The 24,717-nt window shown below is 53.2% G+C and overlaps 1 protein-coding gene across 7 annotated transcripts in view; it reads left to right on the top strand.

Annotated features, from left to right (window-relative positions):
- The window catches only part of SDK1 (sidekick cell adhesion molecule 1), a 653,438-nt gene that overhangs the window by 533,090 nt on the left and 95,631 nt on the right, over positions 1–24,717 (top strand). For all 7 annotated transcript variants that reach the window (XM_031665629.1, XM_031665628.1, XM_031665627.1 and 4 more), the window contains 3 exons: positions 2,111–2,312; positions 11,491–11,594; positions 14,775–14,845. In XM_031665629.1, the coding sequence (XP_031521489.1) occupies positions 2,111–2,312; positions 11,491–11,594; positions 14,775–14,845 (377 nt within the window). The remainder of the gene's footprint in view (positions 1–2,110; positions 2,313–11,490; positions 11,595–14,774; positions 14,846–24,717) is intronic.

Here is a 24,717-nt window from a genome sequence, read left to right as displayed (position 1 = left end):
CTGTAGCGGGCGCTCTTCTCAGTGGGCTCCGTGCACGTCCTTGGGCCTTTCAGTGCCCAGGGTTGGTGCCACAGGACCCTCACCTCAGCAGCCCCGGCTCCCACTCCAGGTCCTGACATCGCGGCCAGACCCAGGGACCTTGTGGGAATGAGGACAGGAGGGAGCTTCCAGGTACTGCTGCAGGGACACTTGGAGCACATGGCTCTGGCCAGGCTCCTATTTTTTTTTTTTTGAAACAAGGTCTTGCCCTGTTGCCCAGGCTGGAGTGCAGTGATGTGATCGTAGGTCACCGCAGCCTGGAATGCCTGGGCTCAAGCCATGCTCCCACCTCTGCCTCCCCAGTAGCTGGGACTACAGGCACATACCACCCAGCTAATTATGTTCTGAAGAGACAGAGTCTTACCATGATACCCATCTTGGCCACCCAAAGTGCTGGGGTTACAGGCATGAGCCACCGTATCCAGCTAATTATTTTAATTTTTGTAGAGATGGGGGTCTTACTATGTTGCCCAGGCTGGTCTCCAGCTCCTGGGCTCAAGCGATCCTCCCGCCTCAGCCTCCCAAAGCTCTGGGGGTGCAGGTGTGAGCCCCTGCCTTTTGTCTTCCCATAGCATTCAATGAAAACACATCCCCTCCATCACCACTACCACTATCATTATTATTAATGTTATTAGCTAGAGAGACAAAAGCCCTCAGTCACCACAGACACCCGAGGTGCTTCTGCAATTAAAGCACATGGAAGAGGTGCCCTGTGAAACGGGCGCCCCCATTGCCCTGCTGCCACCCCAGGTATCAGCACTCAAGGCTTCTCAGGAAGATGGTAATGGCTCTCTCAAGCAAACATTTTGACTTCATTCTCTAATGTATTCATGTGGTTTTATGGTTCATTTATCTTAAGCATTGACTGTGCCCCTCCCACGGGCCAGGCACGTGTGCAGGTGCGTCACAGACACGATCTCACAGCAGGTCCCCTTATTTCCCCGTGTCCCGCCTCACAGTCCCGCCCTGCGGTCCTGCCCCACTGTCCCACCCCACACTATGCCACCTGATAATCGGGCCCAGAGATTTCGGAGATTTCTCCCCTCCTCCATCCTCGTGGCTCAGGGAGAGGGAATCCAAGAGGCTTGCTAGTTACCACTAAGTCCAAGAGAGCCTTTGAAATGGGATACTCTGGGCCACCTTGTGTGCTTACAGAGGCAAGTGCTGATGAAGTGAGACCGGAGCCCTCCTCCCACACCTGCCACTGCAGGCCAACAATCAATCGCCACTTTACACATGCCACGCATTCTAATCAGAATCAATAATCTTCATGATAAACAATTAAACAATTATTCCTCCCGCTGCGGGGCTTCTCTGCTGAAATCGATGGGGTGCGGAGGCACAGCAGTGGCAGACGATGGGCACTCCAGGCTGGGCCTGGCCCCGGGCACCCCACGTCCCCCATCCAAGCTACTGCAGACACCAGAGGCAGTGACAGCCCAGAGGTGTCCTCACCTACAGCAGCACGGAGTAGACGCCATAGATGCTTTAGGCCCTGGGTGACTGCAAGAAGGAGAGAATTCAGCTTTAAAGGTGGACTGAGCCCAACATCAGAAAAAGAGAGACCAAAGGCACCACAGGGCTTAGAGCAGCCCCCAAGACCCTGTGACCCCAGCAGTCATCACAGACACAGTGCCTGGTGGTCTGGCAGCCTAGGGACCCCTATGTGGCTTTGTTCCTGTCTGTTGGTCTCTACGAGTAGTGCATCCAAAGTCAGCCTTAAGACAGCTGCTTGGCTGGGTGTGGTGGTTCACGCCTATAATCCCAGCACCTTGGGAGGCCAAGGCGGGCGGATCACCAGGTCAAGAGGTTAAGACCATCCTGGCCAACATGGTGAAACCCTGTCTCTACTAAAAATACAAAAATTAGCTGGGTGTGGTGGCACATGCTAGTAGTCCCAGCTACTCAGGAGGCTGAGGCAGGAGAATCCCTTGAACCCGGGAGGCAGAGATTGCAGTGAGCTGAGATCACACCACTGCACTCCAGCCTGGCAACAGAGCGATCTCCTGGGGATCCTCCTTGGGAAGGGCAGCCTCTCACATGTCCCTGGTCTGTCCTCATTTGGTTGCAGAGCGGCCGGCACCCCCCAGAGAGCTCCTGGTACCCCAGGCAGAAGTGACCGCACGCAGCCTCCGGCTCCAGTGGGTCCCAGGCAGCGATGGGGCCTCCCCTATCCGGTACTTCACCGTGCAGGTGCGAGAGCTGCCCCGGGGCGAGTGGCAGACCTACTCCTCATCCATCAGCCACGAGGCCACAGCCTGCATCGTTGACAGGTACTAAGACAGCAGGAGGACCGCCCCCCCAAGGAATGGTGCCCCGGCCGCCTCCAGCCAGCTCCTGTCCAGATAGTGGGGAGTCTGTGTGGGCCAAGCAGGCGCACCCCTGAGAGCACCGGCCCCCTTTCTTTTTGACACTCCCCATGCTGGGAATCCCAGAACTCCTGGATCCTGGAGCCACCTCCAAGGGTCCACCCCCAGCCCCTTCCTGGAGTCTGATCTTCAGGAAGTTCAAACTTCCTGGGCTGGTTTGAACACCCCAGGACCCAGGGATTGGCGAAGCAGGGGGTGGGCTAGACGTGTGGGCTGGAGTCCTAGCCCCTCCCAAGGGTGGCAATGGGGAGGGGACCATGTGGAGGAGGGCTGGGCCGGCCTCAGGTGTCCAGGGCTGGAGGGACATTGCGTCCCCTTGCGTTCTCGAAAGCAGCAGGGAGATGGATGGCACCACGAGTGCTGTGCTTCCTTAGTGATGGCTGATGGGGAGACGGGAGGGCATGCCTGGGACAAGACAAGAATCCATCCACTCAGTTATTTACTGGACCTGTGGGCTCGGCGTGGGAGAGGGTTGCACTGACAATAGCAGCGGTGTCCTGTGGGTCCTCCAGGGTCCTCACGACTGCGGTTACAGACTCACCCACTCTTTACAGACAAGGAAACTGCCACAGTCACACAGATGGGCGTCCTAGGGCTTGGAAGCCACCCCAGGAGTCCCGCACCCTCACCATGTGTCCTGCCTGGGCCCTCCTGGGGCCTGTCGGGTTTGCAGGCCCTGCCCGGGCAGGGCCACCTGGGACACCTGCCTTGTGCTTCTCATCGGCCCAGAGTTTGGTCCCTTGTTGCTGAGCTCACACTCCAGGCTGTGGAGTGGGGCTCTTAGAGTGAGTCCCTCCGTGTCCAAGGGCTCTGGAGCCTGCACCAATGCCTAAGAGGGTGGAGGGGACGAGACGGTTGTCTCCAGGCTGGCCGAGCTTCCTCTGTCTCTCAGATGGTCACATAGGTCAGCTCTGCGTCCCTACAGTCACCCAGTGAGGGGAGACCATGATCCCGCTTTACAGAGGAAGACCACAACCAGAAAAGTCGGTCACTTGCCCATAGCCCCCGCCCAGCCTCCGTGTCGCCCAGCCGCCTTCATCTTGGAGGCTGCCCGTCTCAGCCCTGCCTGGCTGAACCTGAACGTAGGGAGGGAGGCAGGTCCCAGGTGAAGCCCCTGGCAGCTCCTCAGAACACCACCCTTGCCCTACTCTGCCCTGGAGGCAAAGTTCAGACTTTGGAGTGAGGGCTGATTGGAGTGTGGGTGTCGCTGGTCCTAGATATAACAACGGGGGTTTCAAAGAGAAGAGAAACATCCAAAACCCCCATCCTTGGCTTGAGGACCAGGCCCATGACGGAGGTGAAGCCCTTGCCCAGGGAGGGGTGGCCCACCGGGCATCTCGGTACAGAGCTGTGAAGCTGGAACTGTGCAGGCTCAGCCTGGCTTCTGTCGCTTGCTGTTGAGTGATCTGGGGCAGGTGACGGGTTCTCAGGCATCTTGAGCTCCCTGGCCTTTGAGTTGCGAGGTTTGGAGATGAGGATAAGGCCCTCTGGGCAGTCATGGCCATGGATGCCACTGTCGCCTTTGCCACCCCCACACGGTTTCCCCAGGAGGCACAGCTGGGTGTCAAATGCAAATCCTGACCAGAGTCTCTGAGCAGCCCAAGAAGGGTCAACCAAGCTGCGGGAACCCATGGAACCCATGCTGCGGCTCCCAGGCCCCCATTGGAGACCACAGACCAACAAAGAAGCCAGCGCCCCAGTGCACAGCTCCAGCTCTCTGCGGCCCCAAAGGACCCACCCTGGCGCAGTCACCCTCTCCAATCTCGTGGTCCAAGCAGCCCTCTGCTCTTCTGAAAATCGAGGCGGAATGGTCCCTGCACACAGGGCTTGTTCGCAGCAGGGCCAGAGCCACTGCCTGGTCTCCCCCGTGCAGGGCACAACATCTGGTGAGGTCCGTATGCTGGCAGGTTGGAATTTAGAAAAGTTGTTCCATCCCCACAGCTGTGGTTATGCCCCTCATGTTAGGAAAATGAGGCTGCAGCAGCTCCAGCTTGATGTCCCCTCTGAGGTGTTTTCCCTGGTGTTCTAGTCACTCAGCTTCCAGACAGTTAAAGCTTTGACAGGACTTCACCACCACCACCACCGCCGCCATCCTCATCGCCATCATCATTGCCAGAATCCCCTCATCCTGTCCAGCACCTGTCATTTTCAACACCACTTCCATCTGTCATTTCATACGATGTTCATAACAACTGTGTGAACACACAGACCAGACTTCTCACTATCCCCATTTTACACACACAGATGTTGAGGCAGAGATATCTTAAGTAACGCATATGCGGGTGCCTCGACATCTCTAAATGGAAAGGATATTTCCTGAGGTTTTTGTGGTTGTCACATTCCGGGAGCCAGAGATCAAGTCTCCATCGACACAATCCATGTCCTGCAGTTAATTTACAAGGGTCTGCAACATCTGAAAACCCAACACGTGTGCATCTGAACACCAAGCTTTCCGCAGTCAGTCTCCCCTTAGTAGCCGCGTGGCCTTGGAAAAGTCCAACCCTTGGCTGCCTGCTAGGACTCTGACTTCTCGTCTGTGAAAGGCAGGGCTGGAGCGGGGATCCTGCTGTTCCCTCCAGCTCTGTGAGTCCAAGGTTTGCCTCATTACTGACCGCCAGCGAACTGGCAGCCAAGAAATAAGGCGATCGGAAGAGTCAGAGTGTCCACTAGGTTCCTGCCGGCATCTCACTTGCCCTTTGAGCGACAGCAACAGAACTCGAGAGGCACAGTTCTCTTCCCTCCGGAGGAAGGCGCTCCTAGTAGCAGATACCATCCTCCCGGAGCCCTGGAATTCTCCTGGCACAGCCCCGAGGGTCAGGGGAGTGTGGCCGGGTGCGCCCAGCCTGACTTAACAAACTACACAAGATGCTTAGCTTAATCGGCAGTGTGTTCACAGATATAAATAACCTCATCCTTTGTGTAACCATCTAAAAGAAGGAAAAAAAAATCCAACCACTATTCCTGAAGGCTTCTGAAACCAAAAGACTAATTGTGTGCCTGGGACGTCATGCTGGAAAGGAGAGGTCCGTGTTTCAGGACAGACAGTTTAATTTGGTATAGGACAGACCACTGTCAATTTCCTAATGGGCCAGAACTAGGACAAATGCTTCCTCTGCCTATCAATAGAGAACATGTCACAGGAGAATCCCAGGAAGGCGATATTTTGTACACTGCCACAGTGTAATCTCCCTTCCTGTTTAATAATCCTGACAGCTACATTTTACTTTCACCAGTTGTGTGAAATCTGCAAGTATCCAAAAAACATAAAGAGTTTAACTGTCTAAATTTGGTGACCGTGACTACGTGCAGGGAATATGGGTCTAGACCCCCAGGGAGAGGGGTTGGGTCTGAGACGTGTTCAGGCATTGCCAGTGTCTGCTTGATGGTTCAAGTGAGACAGGGTAGCCACCCACAGAAATGCAACAGAAAGGAAGAAGAGGGCTCTGAGCCCAGTGTGACTTGGAGGTTTTGGATGTCACTTTAGGACAGAGCAGTGGCCGTGTGGGCTCAGGGGGTGGCTGTGTGTCCGGTAGTGATGGGCTCAGCTCCTCCTCTGAGCTCTCCATGGGATAGATCAGGGGGTCCAAACAGAAGACAGAAAGGCCCGGATGGAATGAGCATGGAAAACAGCAGGGATTCAATGAATGTCAGCACAACGGCCCTAGCTCCATTCGGGTGACTGACTTCCTTCCTTCCTTCCTTCCTTCCTTCCTTCCTTCCTTCCTCCTTCCTTCCTTCCTTCCTTCTTCCTTCCTTCCTTCCTTCCTTTTTCTTTTTTCTTTTTCCATGTAATGTAATTTTTAAAAATACCATTATTTAAGAATCAGATGAATTGAGTGTGGTGGCTCATGCCTGTAATCCCCTGCACTTTGGGAGGCTGAGGCAGGAGGATGGATCACCTGAGGTGAGGAGTTTGAGCCCAGCCTGGCTAACATAGTGAAACCCCGTCTCTCTACTAAAAATATAAAAATTAGCCAGACGTGGTGGTGGGCGCCTGTAACCCCAGCTACTCAGGAGGCTGAGACAGGAGAATTGCTCGAACCTGGGCAGCAGAGATTGCAGTGAGCCGAGATCGCACTACTGCACTCCAGCCGGGGCGAGAGAGTGAGACTTTGTCTCAAAAGAAAAAAAAAAAAAAGAATCAGATGAACTTGGCCAAGGCTGGGATACATGAGCTTGATATTCTTTGTGATACAATAGTGAGGTCTAAGTGTTTGTGTTTGGTTGGTTGGTTATTTGTTTTTGTCTGTCACCGGAGCTGGAGTGCAGTAGCTCCATCATCGCTCACTGCAGCCTCCAACTCCCGGGCTCAACATACCCTCCTGTCTCAGCCTCCTGGGTAGCTAAGACTACGGGCATATGCTGTCATGCCTGGCTAATGTTTAAATTTTTTTTTTTTTTTTTTTGAAATAGGGTCTCACTGTGTTGCCCAAGCTGGTCTCAAACTCGTGACCTCAAGTAATTCTCTCACCTCAGCCTCCCAAAGTACTGGGATTACAGGCATGAGCTACCATGCCCGGCCAATAGTGAATTCTTAAGAACATTTTTAGTGCCTTTCAGATAAGCAAATAAAGACAGCAGTGAATCGCTTTAGAAAGATACTCAGCACTCATCCATTTTATATTAGAACCAATATAAATGAATGAAGCTCCTCCTGTTTAAGACTGCATTTAGCTCTGAGGCAGGAACATGGAACTTAAGCTATGTGCTTCCCCGATGCCCATTCCAGAACACTTTGGCTGTGGAGGTCAACTTTGTGTATATGGTTAGCCATCCGAGGCAGTACGAGTACAAACTGGCTTTCTGAATATATTGGTTATTGATTTGGGGTAGCAAGAGTTCTGATAGTAAGTTCAGATAGTGAGGGTCCTGTATTACCCAAATTATTTATTTCCTGAGTTTGGGATGATTAGAAGAAAGAGATTAGATGGCAGATGTTTTCTCAAAAATATCCCTAAATCTATCCAGCTTCTGAGTTTGCACACGGAGATTTGGGAGGTGAGGCATGGGGAATGAGCAAAGGCCTGGGGAGGCACCAGGCAGCGTCGATGGCTTCCTGGGGACGAGTGAGGGCTCCGAGGTGGGGGAGCCAGAGAAAGCTCTTGGGAAGACAGGAAAAAACACATCACATTTATTCATTGCCTGCTGTGCGCCACGATCCACCCGACTCCATGAGGATGGGTGATGTGATGTCATTTTCACAACAGCCCTGGAAGCCCGGTGCTGCTATCTCCATGTCCATAGCCGAATACAGTGAGGCTCTGAGACACTGAGTTGCTCCAGCGAGTAGTGGCGGAGCCAGCATTGGAATTCTGCCAGGCCCACTGCAAAGCAGAGTTTTGGGCTGGCTTGGAAGCATGAACAGAATGCAGAACTGGGGGCAGTTAGAAGGGTTGTAGGAGGGTGTTCTTGCATCCTGTGTGCGTTTGTTCCTTTATCAAGGAGTCACCAAAGTCCTGCTCTGCCACAGGAGGGAGCATGGCAGGAGCAATGGGGGCAGGGGGCTCAAGGATCAGACGTTTAGCCTAGGAGGTAGACCAGTCATCCACAGGAGCAGCGCTGCAGGGAAGTGAAGAGGCAGGTTGGGGTGAGTGCACAGAGGATGCTACCATCTGGGACCACAGGGCCAGGAGAGGGGATGAAAGCTCTGCCCGCTGCCTGTCTTATTTGGGCAGTGGGACTGCTCCTCCCGTAGGCTGCCGGAGCTGCGTTCTGCCTGGTTTCAGGGCCAAGAGGGTTACCTCCCGCAGATCCGCATTCTGTGTTCCCTGCAGCTCGCAGAGACACTTAATCAATGCTTGTTGAATGAAGTGAGTCCGGCAAAACACAGGCCTCACGCTAGGAACTCTGCTCTCTGTCCTCCTGCGCACCCAACCCCATTTGTCTGGGAGCCAGGCTGATTTGTCCAGCCACCTGACACGTATTTATGGCACACCACGCGCGCCCGACTCAGTGCCAGATCCAGGCAGGACAGTGGAGAAAGAGGGGTTTCAAGGAGCTTGCAGTGTGACTCCAAACCCCCAGATCATAGCAAAGCATGAAGTACTAAACAGTGCAGTGCTGAGTATAATTACAATTCAATGCCAGAGGCCAGTGAGAAAGCAAATACATCAATAAGTAAGCATAATCGTAAATAAATAAATAAGTAAACAAATCATTTCTGCAACATCTACTGTGTGCCAGATGTGACTCTGGTATTTATATGTCCTCATAGGCAACCCCCCTCCCCACCCCGAGAAACTTCAATGATGGGGAATAGCGTCCTTATTCAATCCTTCCTCTCACAGATCTGCTGAGCGCCCTCCTGGGTGTTCTTGGCTCTTGGGGTACAGCAGGAAAGGAGGCCGACTCGATCCCTGTCCTCTTGGATGTTGAGTCTTGTAAAGACAGACAGTCATGAAGGAAATGTCACCCATCATGATGCAGAAGATGAAGGGAAGGAACAGGGCACAGGAGACACAGGGCAGGGCCATCTGAGCGAATGTTTACAGATCCACAGGAACAGCTGATCCGTAGCAAGCTTGCACCACATGCCTGACTCTCTGCTGAGTGCCTCACCTGAGTTTAAGCCTCATATCAGTTTCATGATGCCTGTGCTATTATCAGCCCAGATAAGGAAACTGAGGCAAAGTATGCTGTCCAAGGTTAACTGGGAGCTAGAAGCCAGGCAGTTTTAATTTGGGGTCCACGTTCCTAATGCCCACTCTGCTGCCTCCTGGTACAGGAGGAGAAGGAGCCAGTGGGGCTATGGTGGGAGGCGCAGGTGGATGAGGCAGGGAGGTCATGGGAGAAAACACGTGATTATCACCCAGACGAGACAAAATAACTCCTAGGATGCTAGGAACAGAGGGGAGATTGTTTGTTTTAACTTAGCAAAGGCTATCTCCCAGAAATGTGGAGCAAAGGTCATTTTGTGGTCGGACTTCAGAAGCATCTCCATTAAAGCTGGGGCCAAGGCCAGCTGCCTTCTGTGGCTGTTTTTCCAGTTGTGGACGCTGAGTGCAGAGGGGCTGAGATGTGCCTGCGGTCAGGGACTGGGAAGTAGCAAGTCCAGACCAGGTTCTGGAGGGTTGCAGTGGAAAAGCATGCCTTGAGGTGTGAGCTGGTAGAGAAACACTGTCACCTGGTCTTAGGCAGGACAGGGACCTGAAAGCAGGAATAGCATCTGATCATGATTTCCAAAAATGGTTATCAGTTTTCTAAAAAGCAGAATCCTTCCCTTAAGCCAAATATGACCCAGCCCAAATGCATAAACCCGATGGACATGGAGCTGCTGTTGGCTGATACGGGCCATGTGGGGCTCTGGACGTCAGAGGCTTCAGAGTCCTGGGGGTCCACAGGGTTCCATTTGAAAGGCACTGGTTTACAGATTCCGTTGGGAATGAGGACAGAAGACTGGGTTTCAGGTGATGAGGGCTTCGGCTTAGAGTGATAGTTGAGGAGACTTTTAGACATGAGTAACAGAGGTTGAGAGTCCTGAGGCACCCCGAGTTTTCTGGTCTGGAAACTGAGCCCTCATCTATGAAGAGCCACTGCCCGCCAGGGAGGAGAACAGAGCAACTTCCTCACTTGCTCATTCGGAAGTCAAATAAAGGGCATCTGAGAGGAACCAGCCAGTGACTGAGTATGCATGGGCTGCAGAGCAGGTCCCTGACTAGCTAGGGCTTCACCAAGATCCCAGCATCATCTGCACAAAAGAGTTTGGCTGAAGTCTAGTCTCAGACATGGCATGGGGCTTGGCACAGGAGACCCATTGCATGTGGAATAGCTGAACGGATGGAAGGAAGGAAGGAAGGAAAAAGGAAATGAAGAAAAGGGAGGGAAAAGGAAGGAGGGAAGGGAGGTGGAAGGGAGAGAAGGAAGGAGGGAAGGAAAGAAGGAAGGAAGGAAAGTGGGAACGGAGGAAGAAGAGAGAGAAAGAAGGAATGAGGGGAGGGAGGGAGAAATGAAGAGAGGAAGGAGGGAAGGGAAGAAGAAAGGAAAGGAAGGAAGGAGGAAGGAAGGAAAGGAAGGAGGGAATGGAAGGGAAGAGAAAAGGAAGGAGAGAAGGGAGGTGAAAGGGAGAGAAAGAAGGAGGAAGGAGGGAAGTGAAGAAGGAAGGAAGGAAAGCAGGAAGGGAGGAAGAAGGGAGAGAAGGCAGGAAGGAGGGGAGGGAGGAAGAAAGGGAGGAAGGAAAGTGAGTGAGCAGATGGAAGTAGGCCTGAAGTGCTAACACCAGAAGGCACCTCAGGCAAGCATTAGTCCCATTAAAATCTCCATCGAAGGGCTGGGGGCATTTTTCACTTGGATGCTTGACAGGATGTGGTCTTTTGTAAAGTGACATGTGACTGTTGCCATTTACTAGTCCTGCAGCAATGGGCCTCCGTTTTATCATCCTTGAAATGGGAATAATAATGCCTCCTCTCCCAGAGCTCGCGTGGGTTGAAAGGGGTTGCACTTGCCAAGTGCCTGGCACCATGTCAGCCCCAGTGAATGGTAGGGATGCGGGGCCGGTGGGTCTCTGCCTGCAGCCGGGCAGGAAGTGGACCTTAGAGAGCCCTGCGAGGCTGGGCCTGGCCAGTAAAGAGCTCCAGGAGGACGGAGCGTGGGAATCAGGCAGGAACTCATTTTACGCTCCGGATCAGCACAAGGGCCCAGGGTGTTAGCGCTTCCTGAGGAATTCTATGGATCCCTTGGAGAGCAGTGATGTGCCCACCGGAGTGCCAGGGGTGGCTCCAGTGAGGGGTTGGCAGTGCCTCCCCAAGGAGCCCTGAGCAGAATCTTCCTCCTGGCCAGAACGCCCTGCACTCACTGCCCTCTGTGCGGCTCCTTTCTCCCTGAGGATTTCGACCACCCAGGTGTTCAAAGGCTCCTCCCAGTACAGGTCCAGGGTCCTCTTAAAGCCCCTGCTCACTGCACCTAGGAAGTGATTGAGTCCAACCCAAGAACAGCCTCCTCGCTGACCTGTCTCGGGCCCACACAGGAGGCCAGAGCTCTCAGGGCAGGGGAGGGATTTGCCCCTCCTCCCAGGGCTTCACCAGGAGCGCCTGAGGGCAGGACAGGGAGGCAGGGCCCCGCAGTCACAGTCTCTTCCACATTGCAGACTGAGGCCCTTCACCTCCTACAAGCTGCGCCTGAAAGCTACCAATGACATTGGAGACAGCGACTTCAGTTCGGAGACAGAGGCGGTGACCACGCTGCAGGATGGTGAGCAACCCGGGGCCCAGACTGTGTTCCTGGCCACTGCCCCTGGAGCCTGAGACACTTAGGCCCCACTTTCGTCTTGAGCCAGGAAGGGGTCACCAGGGAGCGGTGGCAAGCAGTAGAATTCCATTAGTGACAGACAGCTCGGAGGGTTTCCGCACAGCCTGTGGTCATAAATCAAGGTTTCAAGGGCTTCCAAATGGAATGGAAGGCTCTTTGATTGGCTTCCAAAGCCCCTACTATCCATTAGCATCCCAGAAGTTGAATAATTGATAGGGTCATTAAAAATAAATGTCAGCGGGTAGCTGGGTTTTAAGAGATTTTCCCAATTTTTCTCATTCACGAGCCGCTCTTTGACAACAGCGCAGGTAAGTGATGGGAAGTGAGGTCTCCTCAGAGCTCCAGGTGGTGTTTTCACCTGCTCCATCCTATCTCGGCAGCGTTGGGCCTGAAGATGGATTGTCATTCTGTGTGGCCCAGGCCTGTGGTGAGCCCAGGAGGCAGCTCTATCAGCCGCGTCCAGCGGTGATCACAGGACGGGTGGGATGGAAAAGAATGGATGGTGGGGAATAGCTCAGCTCCCAGGCCGTAAACCCAGCACTTAGTTCACCCAGCAGCGCTTCATCATCATTCCCGCAGCCTACCCCCAAAGCACTGTCTTTTCCATTTAACGCTCCAGTGGAAGAATTTTCCAATAAACCAATTTCCAACTGGCTCACCCTATGACCTCACATCTTCAGTTCTGCTCTCTTGGTGACCTGGAAGTGTGGTTTCTCCCACACAGGCCTCCCTTGGCCTCAGGGACCAGCAGAGGAGTTGAGCAAACCATTCCTGGCTTCTCAGCAACTCACAGAGGCTGTTTTGCTGCAAACCCTGCACTCCCAGCAGAGCAGAACCCGCAAGAGCCTCTGACAGGCGCCAGCTGTGCTCCCAGGAAAAGTGCACCTGCCCCTAGAAAAGCACTGTCTGGCTTCTGTGGCTCCTGCCTGTCACCCAACTCTTTTGTGAGCGCAAATCCTGGGGGTTTATTGGAGCTGTGGGGAAAGCCAGTGAGGAGGAGAGGAGCCGCCCTGGGTGTATGGGGTGGTCCAGGGCCTTAGTGAACCCTGCTGGGCCCTGAGGAGCTGGGATCAGCCCCAGGAACTCACTGTCCAAGGGTCCCACATCCTTGGATTCAACCAACTGTGGATTGAAATGTTCAGAAAAAAAGTTAAAAATACAAATTAAAGAAATACAGTGTAACAACTATGTATTTGTTTGGAGAGTATTATGACATTGTATAATTTCTAGATCACTCATAAGGGTGCCTACAATTATAACATTGTAACATTGTTATATAACAGTGTTATAAATTAGAACATAGTAGGAGGACTGATGAGTAACCTAGAAATGGTTTACAGTATTCAGGAGGATGTGTACAGGTTACATGCAAATACTGCACAGCTTTCTTGTAGCAAACCTGGAGGCCCAGGCTACTTGTAACTGGAAAAGCCTTCCCCACTTAAAGTGGGGACCAATGTCACACTAAACCACAAGGGAAAGGCTTTGCAGCAACCAAATTACAAAACAAAAACTATATAAATGCATTCATTTTAACCTTACTTTTAACACAGTTGAGGTAATGTTTGCAACTAAGCACTAAATCTTAGAATAAAGAACAAAAACCCACACGAGCTGATGTCATTGTCATAATCTCTCTGACAGATTGTGTGAGAGCAAAGTGCAACAGCCTCCTTTGCCCTCCAGGGTGGCATCCAAAAGGACCATTTTTGAAAAAAAAAAAATTCAAGGGCCTCTTCAGACTCCGGAGGCTTTTCTTATCCTTTGATATTCAAATCAGGCTTTGATGCACCTATCTTGTCATCGTCTTTCCTGGGATGTGCAGTTTTCTTTTTGCAATGGATTTGCATTGTATTTGTGTTGTATTGTCTTACACTATCTAGAGATTGGCAGGCACAGACTCTCTCCAGGGGTTGGGAAACCCTTGGCATGATAGGGAGAGTCCTCTGAGTATGTGTACGGTTTACTGATGAACAGTTTCTTTTTACAGTGATTTCTATTTCTCTGCACAACCTCACAACTCGAGGACATTGAGAACTCCCTGTAATGGCACTGCTGTGTCACCATGGCTGTCAGGAAGCTGGCTAGAGGGCCCACCATTAAGCTGGAACCCTAAGAGATTAAGAGGGTTGGAGGGAGACCCATTCCTAAAGCAGAACAGGGACGGTGGAGGTGTGACTGATGCAGGCACTGCCAGGGCTGACGAGGGGGTGCCTCTCAGGTCCAGAGGAAAATCACAGAGCAGGTGACCCTGGGACCCAATCTTGGGTTCTGAGTGGAGAGGCATCTGCTAGATGCACAAGCGGGCCTGTGGGAAGATCCTCATTCCATTCAGTGAATATGGACTGGATGTAGAATGCATGTCATGCTTCTGCTGGGCCCCCAGGATCTTACAGCTGGGGAGGGCTAAGAGTTCAGTTCAATATGCCAAGACAGGACCACACAGATTTGGAGGGAGCAGAGGAGGCGGGGAAGAGGGGCACAGAAGATCTCTTGGATGTGGCAGATGACAAGAAGTTTAGTTTGGCCAGAGTGCAGGGCATGGCCATGGGCAGAGGTCAAACCAACCTTGTCCCTCCACAGAGCAGAGCAGAACCATGGCAGATCCCTCTTTACTTTACCCTGCTGTCGCAGCCAGCTGCAGCCTCACCAGAAATTGACCCCCTTTCCTGACAGCCCTTTAGCATTTCAAACCAAGTGACCTGGCATAATCATGTGTCCTATTCAGGAAAAGTAGCTCTCACCTAGGTATCTAAAAAAAAAAAAAAAAAGATATGTTCCTGCCTCTCCCAGAAGATCTGAGCCCTGCAGGGAAGGTCTCGAGCCAGAGAGCTCCAGGACAGCGTCTCTGGAGGGGCGGCTCTCAGAGTGTCCACCACAGAGAGAGCCCAGTCTGGGTCTGTTTCTCAGGGCCATTGTTAGGGTTGGGTTCCTCCTATCCCGGGCACAGGCTTTGAAGGAGAAGCTCTGGGAAGCCCCAAGGAAGGGCAGGAGAAGGGGACCCCTGGAGAAGGAAGGAGGCAGGGCTCATCAGCCTCCCACACTCCCTGAGGGTGGCCCTGGGAAGGGCGGCAGAACATAACAATCACCCTGATCCCCGCTTTTCTCTCCTGTGTGTTTCAGTTCCAGGAGAGCCCCCGGGATCTGTCTCAGCAACGCCACACACCACGTCCTCTGTCCTGATACAGTGGCAGGTAAGAACGCGGGGAATCACATGCATTTTGTCAAATGTGTTCTCATTTCCCTGCACATTCAGCCACGATGGCTGGACGTGGACTGCAAGTGGAGCCCTGAGCTAAGCGTTTGAGTGTAGAACCAAGGAGACACCCCCTCAGACTCACAAACGGGAGGGGGAAATGGTGTCAATTATCATCTCAGTGTAATTTCCAAAACATGGGAAGCAGGACTGCGATGCACGCAGAGAGTGAACTTGATTCCCCTTATTCAGGAGGACCGGCAGGATGAGGAGGTCAGTCTGAGAGCGTTGGAGGAACTGGGTATGTCTCGGCATTTCACCGAGGATGTTGGAGCAAGGCTTCTATGTATACACAAATTGGTTATTGCCCTACAGGGCAGTAAAACTGCAACCACTGGAGTTAGCTTTTCTAGAGAAGTAATCTGCAACCAAACAAAATATCTACTGGATTGTACGTATTTTCTCGAAGTCTGGGTCTTTATTTATTATTATTATTATTATTATTATTTTGGGGTGGAGTCTTGCTCTGTCACCAGGCTGGAGTGCAATGGCACAATTGGCACAATCTAGGCTTACTGCAACCTCTGCCTCCCATGTTCAAGCGATTCTTCTGCCTCAGCCTCCCAAGTAGCTGGGATTACAGGCACATGCCCCTATACCCAACTTTTGTATTTTTAGTGGAGACGGGGTTTCACCATGTTGACCAGGCTGGTCTTGAACTCCTGACTTCAGGTGATCCACATGCTTCAGTCTCCCAAAGTACTGGGATTACAGACGTGAGCCACTGTGCCTGGCTAAGTCTGAGTCTTTAATCTCCAGTGCGCAGTGAGTCAAACAAAGGCATGTTCTTCCAGATAATCACAGACTCCTTGGTGGGCCTGCTCAGCAATTCTCTGGTAAGGCATTGAAGGACACGCTGCCATCTCTTTCCATTAGTTTCAATTTTGGGCAATGCTTACTAACAAGTACATTGACGACAAATATAACAGAGGGACAAAACTGCCGAAGGAAGGGCTGCAGGCGCCAGGGAGATCCCAGCTGAAGAGTGGGGTGGGGAGCTGCGCCGTGTGGCCTGGGTCCGGGGCAGGCAGATGTTGAGTTTCCCCAGGGCTGGAACTTGGCTTGGCAACAGACACAACAGACGGACGGGCAGGGGGCCAAGCGCAAGGGCAGAGTCGAAGCTACTGGCCCGCAGGGAAGTTCCCGCGGCCAGAGTTGGGGCTGCCTTGCCAGGGATCTGGGAACATGGTGGGATGGGGCTGGCATGGGGCGGGTGTGGCGCGAGGCCAGGTCAGCCTAAGAGTAGCTGCTGGGAGCTGGGGTTGGGCTGGGGTCAGGAGGGCAGTCTGGTGGGCGCGAGATTTTTCCTCGGAGCTGATGCTGTCCTCAAGGACAATGGCAGGGTGCCCGAGGCAGCAGGTGGGAATGATGGTTCGGGAAATCAGGAGAAAATCAAGAGGGGAACAATGGTCCGGACATGGCCTTGGAGAGCGAGGGGGTTTCCCAGCCACATGCCCTCCACTGGTACGGAAGGGGGAGACAGGAAGGGGTTCTGGGGAAAGGAGGGGCTGCGGGAAATGGAAGGGATGCTGGGAAACACAGCCAAGGCCACCAGCAGGTGTCCCAGACAGCGTCTTCCAGGGTCCTGCAGAGGGGCCACTCCAAAGAGCAGTGGCTTCACTCTGCAGCATGGAGGACGAGGCCCAGGCTAGGACAGTAGGTGCCAGAGATACCTGCTGGGCCGGGAGAGAGACGTGCTGAGTGAGCAGCGCCAGCCGCAGCCTTCCTGGGCATGGGCTTGAGGTGCGTGGTGCTAGAGATGCAAGAGAGGAACCCAGTGACCAGAGCCTGGCTGGGCCGTGGGTGGGGCCAGCCAGGGAAGCTTGGGAGCGGCTCCGCTTCCCCTGTCTTGCTGTATGATCCTATGAAATATGACTATGTTTGAGGTATGAAAGTGGCAATTTATGTGATTCACCCGCATATCACTTGCTACTGCCACTTATCTGAGGGATAGAGAGTGGGCGTTTAACAAGCTGGGTTCTGTGAAGAGCGTGTAATCTCCTTCAAGTGTCCATGGAGGTGTGCGGGGCTGCGTCCCGGCTGCCTTTGTCTTTCTAAGGGATCCACCTTCTCTGGGTAGGATAGGAACATTTCCAGGGCATGAAAGAATGTCCCAGCGTCTCCTGGTGGAACTGGAAGAGCGCTTCTGTGGCACTCAACCCTGCTGAGCTTACCAGAGCATAAGGGGGCCAGCGTAGGAACCAAGAAAACAGCCTGGGCCCCACCCCTGCCCCTGGGAAGCCACAGCCCCTGATCTGTCTGGGAGCCACTGGAAAGTGACAAAGGACCCACCCGCACTTACCATCGGGCGACTGTGGCCCTGAGAGGCCCCTCTGGCTCCGGGTTCCTCCTTTGTAAGAACAGAAGGTCACAAAGCTGAGCTCAGGTCTCATGCAGCATCTGCAGTCTTTGGGGCCCACCAGACCCCCAGACCCAAGCTTCAGCCCTGACTCCCGTGAGCGTCTCCAGTGGGAGGTCAGAGACATTCAAAATGGAAACACAAAGTCCCAAGTGCTTGTTTCCTAACCTGCACCAACACGGTCGACCACAAGAACATTGGCACTTTGTACCATGCTGAATCCTACCAGAAAATTCCCATTTTCTTTGTCGACATAGCAGCAGCCTGCCAATACCTCACCTAGGTAAGCTTCTTTCCTATAAAGGCAGTGAGTGTCAGGGCTGGGATGCGTCACCTCCACCAAACAAGGGTTGTGAAGGCATCACCTGCTGTCGGCCCCAGTGGATGGTGCAGAGCTTGAGCCCCCCTTGGTGCAGCTGGACAGCTCAGGGACGTGCCTAGTGCCGCCTGGAGGAGCTGGGCTGGTGTGTGCCTCAGCCGTCCCCCTCCAGAGCCCAACAGAACAAACTAATTGCATGAACAGGAGGTGGTCAATACAACGTCCTGTAGAAATAAATGCTTGTCAACTGCCAGGCAGTTGAAGTATAATTAAAATTATGAGTAATTTACTGCATCAGAACAAAAAGAACAAAGAAAAAGAAACTCAGGTTAAATATAGATTTGCATTCCAAATAAAATGTTTTACCTGTAAACGTGTTTTTGTTTTTTTGTTTTTGTTTTTGTTTTTTTTTAGTAATCTCTTTAAAAATGCAAACACAGGGAGATTACGCTTGTAATCTCAGCACTTTGGGAGGCTGAGGCGGGTCGATCACCTGAGGTCAGTTCAAGACCAGCCTGGCCAATATGGTGAAATTCTGTCTCTACCAAAAATACAAAAATTAGCTGGGCATGGTGGTGGGCACTTGTAATCCCAGCTACTCGGGAGGCTTAGGCAGGAGAACCGCTTAAACCCAGCAGGTGGAGGTTGCAGTGAGCTAAGATCACACTATTGCACTCCAGCCTGGGCAACAAGAGCAAAACCCTGTCTCGAAGAAAAAAAAAAAAAAAAAAGCAAACACGGGCTGTAATTTCAAGGCTATAGACCCATTTAAATGCCTCCCATAGTAGACTGTCAGGCTTGATTCTTCTTAGTAGGACAGTCAATCCTTGCCTTGCATGGGGTCCAGTTCTGTTTGAAAACTAAGGATTAGAACTCCCTCTGTCTCCCAGGGTGGAGTGCAGTGATACGATCTCAGCTCACTGCAACCTCTACCTCCCGAGTTCAAGTGATTCTCCTGCCTCAACCTTCTGAGTAGCTGGGATTACAGGCCTGCACCACCATGCCCAGCTAATTTTTGTATTTTCAGTAGAGACGGGATTTCACCATATTGGTCAGGCTGATCTCAAACCCCTGACCTAAGGTGATCCACCCGCCTTGGCCTCCCAAAGTACTGGGATTGCAGGCGTGAGCCACTGCGCCCAGCCTTGTGTTTTCTTTTAAAGACAGGGTCTTTCCCTGTCACCCAGGTTGGAGTGCAGTGGAGCAATCATAGCTCACTGTAGCCTCCAACTCCTAGGCTCAAGAGATCCTCCCACCTCAGCCTCCCCAGTGGCTAGGACTACAGGTGTGCACCACCATGCCTGGCTACTTCTTTAAAAGATTTCATAGAGATGCAGCCTCACTGTATTTCCCAGGCTGGTCTTAAACTCCTGGACTCAAGCGATCCTCCTTCCTTGGCTTCCCAAAGTGCTGGGATTATAGGTATGAGCCCCTGTGCCCAGCCTGTAAGTGGGTTTTGAGGCTGTTTTCTAGCAAGGAAAAAATTACTAAGCAATTGATCACACCATGCGGGAGGCTCTCAGTGTAACAGGCACCTTCCCAGAGGAGGGTTACATCTGCCTGAGCAAAGGCGGGGAGGCATCCCACCGCTTCACAATACATCTTGGAGTTGTTTCTTTTTCTCTCCACTTGTGCCATCACCCACAGAGGACCAGCTCTTGCATGGGGTGCTGAGCTCTGGAGGGGGCCGAGGCAGTCCGCAGAATGTGAAGAGCTTTCATTAAGCGTGGTGGGCTCTATAAGGCATTGCTAGGAAGACAGCAGAAGGAACAAAACTAACTCTGGCTGGAGGGGCATCTGAACGCGCTTTGTGGGACGGATGGGCTCCTGTGGTGAAAGGCTGGAGAAGCTCGTGGCCCCTGGTACAGCCCAAGGAAAGGCTCACGGGTGACATCGCTGGTGTTGTGTCTCATGGGGATTGCGTGTAGAGCCTCCTGTGCTCAAAAAACCATCAGGAACGAACTCCGGAGAGAATCCCTGTCCTACTTTCCACAAAGCAGAAGGCACAGGATGGAGAGTGAAAGCTCGGATGCCCGGAGGAACCACGGTGGCCGGATCAGATTGGGATTTGGGCACCTGCTCTGCCTGAACTTGCAGGAGACAGTGGCACGTGGTTGAGCCTCCCTCAGCCCAGCTCCCTGTCTCTAGAACTGGGAGAGTTAGGTCCTGCCCTGCTGCTCCCCACCTCAGCAGAGGGAGCTGGGTGGGAAGTTTCACAGAGGCCAGCAATGGCAAGGGGCCCAGGGGTCCCTGTGCAGGCAGCTGGAAGGAGGGAGGCTTTCCATGCAGGTCCTGCCTGCTCCCACCCCCAGGCCTTCCCTCCACTCAACCCTGCAGCCTCCAAGATGCCCACCCTCCCAGGTCTTCCCCAGAGCATTGACTTCCTCCTGCCTCCCCTACCTGGTGATGAAACCCAGGCACGCTCCTACCAGGTCATTTGGATTTAAACAGGTGCTTTTGCTTTGGCATGCCCGTAATCCCAGCAATTTGGGAGGCTGAGGCAGGCAGATCACAAGGTCAAGAGATCGACATCATCCTGGCCAACATGGTGAAGCCCTGTCTCTACTAAAATACAAAAATTAGCTGGGCATAGTGGTGCGTGTCTGTAGTCCCAGCTACTTGGGAGGCTTAGGCAGGAGAATTGCGTGAACCCGGGAGGCTGCAGTGAGCAGCCCAGGAGGTTGCAGTGAGCCAAGATCATGCCACTGCACTCCAGCCTGGCGACAGAGTGAGACTCCATCTCGGAAAAAACAAACAACAACAACAAAACAAACAGGCTTTTGAAAAATGAAGAACCTCCAGAAGGCTGCTGGTGAATTTCTGAGGCATGGCAGGCCGAGGGAAGGTGTTTTGAGGTGGGGCTCCCAGTTCCCTTCAAGCTTCTCTCCACACAGATGGCCAAGCCAGGGTGCAGTGACACACAGATGAGGTCATCTTGAACTCCAGCAAGTCCCACTCCACCCCAGGGCTCTGGCTAAGCATCCATCATGGCTGAGGCCTGGCCGAGGTGCTGTGGGCATTTAAACATGAACAAGACCCGAACATGGCCTGCCCCTGGGCATATGCAGAGTCAGAGACATGCGAAGGGCTGGCTGGGGATACGGGTCTGTGGTGCAAAGCGAACCTTTTGTTTAAAGTCGTATAATACTCTGGAGACCGTCTGGCCAGACTTCTGCCTGTTGTGGGCACGGGTTTGAGCCTGGGAGTTTGAGCAGCCAGCCCAAGCTTATACTGCAAGGTGGCTGCAAGGCCAGGACCCGAATCTAGAGCCTGACCTTGACCTCGTGGGTTCCATGGAGCTACCCTACTGATGCCTCCAAGCACCTCTGGAGTTGGAGAGCCTCTTTCACGGATTATAGACAGGTTAATCCCAAAGTCCAGGAATGGGAAATGTGGTTGAACCCAGTTCAGAACCCCATGCGGGCAGGTCTGGGCATCTCCGTGAAGCCACCGGGCCCTTTATAAGTGAGGCTCCCACTGGGAAGATGGCACCTGCTAACAGAGTGGCCTCCGCCAGCTGCTGCCTTCAAGGAAGCCACCTTCTGGGGGTATGGCCGCCTGTAACCCCTCCCCAAGCCTGGAAGACGCCTGCCGGGAGGGGATGCATTTTGACTCTTCAGGGATTTCTGGTGCAGACAGCGTCAGTTAGCCTGTGGGCCATATGTGGCCCCAGCCCAGGGGCTCATGGACATTTTGTCTGTTGGGCAAGGGAGATTGGCCTTTTCTCATAACTCTAAATCGTCTCATTCACCTTGGCTAGAAATATCTGCAAGTCCAAGATCAGTTACCTTCGGCCCCTTCCCCTCCATCTTCCCGCCCCAGAGGCTGGGAAGCCACACTTGGTCCCCAGGGAGAACATTTTTATCGTCTCAACCTCCTAACTTCCTGCTTAGTTGATAGTTTTGGTGAATTGAATCCGGCGCTCCCCACCCCACCCGAGCTTCCCTCCTCCCCCAAAAGTAAATTGCGCTCTCTGTAATCCTGTCTCGTCTGTGTATCTGCAGAGCTGGCTGGAGGCCTCTGCAGTCTTCCTTCTGAGGTCCCAGTGCCTGGAGCTGCCGCGGGTCTAATCTGGGGCGAGAGGGAGGCTTTGAAGGCGACCTCAGGGTGAGGTTGCTTGGCTGGTACTTACAGAGTCCCGCCTGTAAGCTTTTGATCTGTCTGCTTGCCTCTTTGTCCTGCTGATAGTCAGTCCAGAGTCCAGAAATGGAAGCTGAGGTCTCTCATCTTCACTGCCCAGACTCCAGCCACTCCCACCCCACCACCAGTGTGAACAGCAAGGACAGGACTCCCAGCAGGACCACCTGGGACCATCCGGGTGGACCAGGAGCCTTGGGCAAAAAAAGCAGGCTCTCTGGGTGCACAGCCACGTGCTGGGTGAAAGCCTTTAGCAGGGACATGTTTCTGTGTGCTTGTCAGCGGCCCAGGAGAGGAAAGTCAGAAGCCCCCAGGGTCTTGGAAGTCTCTGGGGCTCCTTCAGCAAAGGGCTCCTGTATGTGCATTTTTGCAAGACTGATTGTTACCGGGAATAGCAGTAACCCAGGAACTCACCAAGCCCATCCGTGGCTCCAGTGGATTGGAGGAAGCTCCTTTCTGGCCAGTCTCCTTCTGGGGAGCCCACCCAAGTGGGGACTGACCTGGAACCTGGGGTAGTCCTGGTTCAGGCGCTGGGAACTGTCCCCGTAGCCTGGCTGCTGCTCCTAGACCCACCCAGACCTGCCCCTGCCCTTCACACCCCTCACCCCCGTCTAGTGGGGCTATACCAGGCACCGTGCCCGCCTCACAGAGGGCCAGCCCTTCTCCCCTCATCAAAAGCCGCCTCCTACTCCAAGGGCAGCTCAAACACCATTCCCTGCAGTTATCCTCCAGTTCTTCCCCGCAGAGCTCGCCCTCTCTGAGGCTTCAGAGCCGCCTTCCTCACTCACTCCCTGGCACCTGGTGCACGATAGCTCAGGAGATCTCATAGATGCAATGAGATGGCAAGGCTGGAATACATTCTCCGAGTGGCGGAGCTCAGTGTTTGTCTGTGAATCCCCTGTAAGATGCCCTGAGCTCTTGGTGAGTCAGTGTGAGGAGACAGATGCAGCTTTTCAAGGAGCCAGAGCACCAGGCCTTCCTGGTGGCTCCGGGCACTGCCCTCCCTCCCTGTGGACGTAGTCAGCAGAATGACCATGGAGAGCAAACAGCCATGGAGAACACTTGCTTGTGGCTCAGTGCAGAAACCACTCTGTCTCCTCTCTCTGAAAGCCAGATGGCCTGTGGAGAATCGCCTCTCTTCAGTCTCACATACTGACTTTTCCAACTTTTCCATCCATTATATTTCTTCTAAAAAGGAGGTTAAGTAAACCTTCTATTTCAATGTGGCTAACAGTTGCGTCTGAAGAAGGATGCCTTACAAAATAAGGGTTTTAATTTCAGTCTCAGTAACCAGGGGTAGAGTTTGAAAGAGCAAACTGCAGGATCACTTAAGCCCAGGAGTTCAAGACCAGCCTGGGCAACATGGTGAGACCTCATCTCTACAGAAAATTTAAAAATTAGCCAGGTGTGGTGGTGCAGGCCTGTAGTCCCAGCTACTCAGGAGGCTGAGGCAGGATGATCGCTTGAGCCCAGGAGGTCGAGGCTGCAGTGAGCTCTGATCGCACCTCTGCACTCCAGCCTGGGCAACAGGGTGAGACCCTGTCTCAAAGAAAAGAAAGAGCAGATGACCTGGAACCCCCTTGTGTGGTGATGTGAGTGGATGTGCAAGTGTGTGTGTGTGTGCGTTATGCACACACAGGATTTCCACCACGCCCCCACATCTCTGGTGGTGCTTTCACCACGACACTGTCTGGAGCCAGTTTGCAATTGCATGCAATGCTGACCGGTGCCCACTCCTAGCACAAGGGACTAATTTTTAAAGAGTGGGAGTAAAACAACTGAAAACCTAAAAGCTGCTCTGAACGCGATTCTGTAGACTCCACAGGGAGGACACTGAACACGAACCCCGTCAGCACCCCGGTTTTTAGGAGACCATCTGACATGCCCAGCCCTAAGGGAAGGGGTGCAGAGTGGGACTGGGGGCCTGGGATGGGGGAGCTGGAGAAGGAGCAAAGGAGCAGTGCAGGACACCTGTGAGTGACTATTGCTGGCATCCCAAACGCTGCTCTATCGTCAAAATCATAGAAAAGAAAAAGAGCATTTAATACAATCAGCAGACACTGTAGCCTCCCCTGCCTGCTCCCCCATCCAGCTTCTGGACTGTGCCTCCCATTCTTCCTCCTTCCTTTTCTGCCAGCTCTCAGCTTCCCAGACTCAGGTTTGGGTTTTATTTTGTTTTCCCGGCAAGTTGAGCAGTGCTGGGAACCCCATGAGCCGGTGAAGGGCTCCCTGCTGGAGAAAGTGGTCAGTGGCCACAGGGTGTGGACGGATGGGCTGGCCACGTGCCTCAGGGACCCTGCCGTGCCTTGCTGATCGTCTGCCGCTGCCTCGGGTACGCTGCACCCTGGAGAGACCCTCATCTGTGCTGGCTCACTCTCTGCTTTGTTTCTCTAGCGCTATTACTGGAGGCGCTTTGAAAGGCATTTCCATCTGTAGGTTGTCCCGACAGAAGGCAAGCAGTGCCAGGGAGGGAGCGGGTATCCAGAGAAAACCTGGGATGCCCAGTTACATCTGAATTCCAGAACCATCATTTTCAGATTCTGATTTAGCGGGGTGTCTTGTTTTTTTATAGCTTAAAAAAAAAAAAGCAAAAACAAGAGAGCCTCATTTGACATTGAAGTCCCGGGTTCTGGTTCAGCGGTTCTGGCCTGGTGTCTGAGCACACCCCGGCCCTGTGAAGGCGGCCAGCCGGGGCCAGAGCAGAGAGGCTGGAGCAGAGCCAGCACCAAGATCCCCTCAGCCGCTGGTGGTAGCCAATGAAGGGTAAAGAGAGAAAAAGGAAAAGCCAGCAGAAAAAAAGTCCCTCCCAGATACTAGCCCAACTCCACCTTCCATTTGAGAATTTGGAGCCAGATGCCAGGCAGCGCTGTGTCCCCGTCTCTGCTCCATGGTGGGCAGCGGGAGTCCTCGGACCTGGGGCTGCAGCCCACAGGATGGATACGTGACCCTTGTCACTTTCTGCAAAATTGAAGAGGGCTGTGGGGCACTGACAAGC

This window comes from Papio anubis, chromosome 4 (genome assembly GCF_008728515.1).
Source record: "Papio anubis isolate 15944 chromosome 4, Panubis1.0, whole genome shotgun sequence".
In the NCBI taxonomy this organism is placed as follows: Eukaryota; Metazoa; Chordata; class Mammalia; order Primates; family Cercopithecidae; genus Papio; species Papio anubis.
The sequence above is the reverse complement of the archived record's forward strand: the minus strand, read 5'-3'. Positions and strand labels throughout refer to the sequence as shown.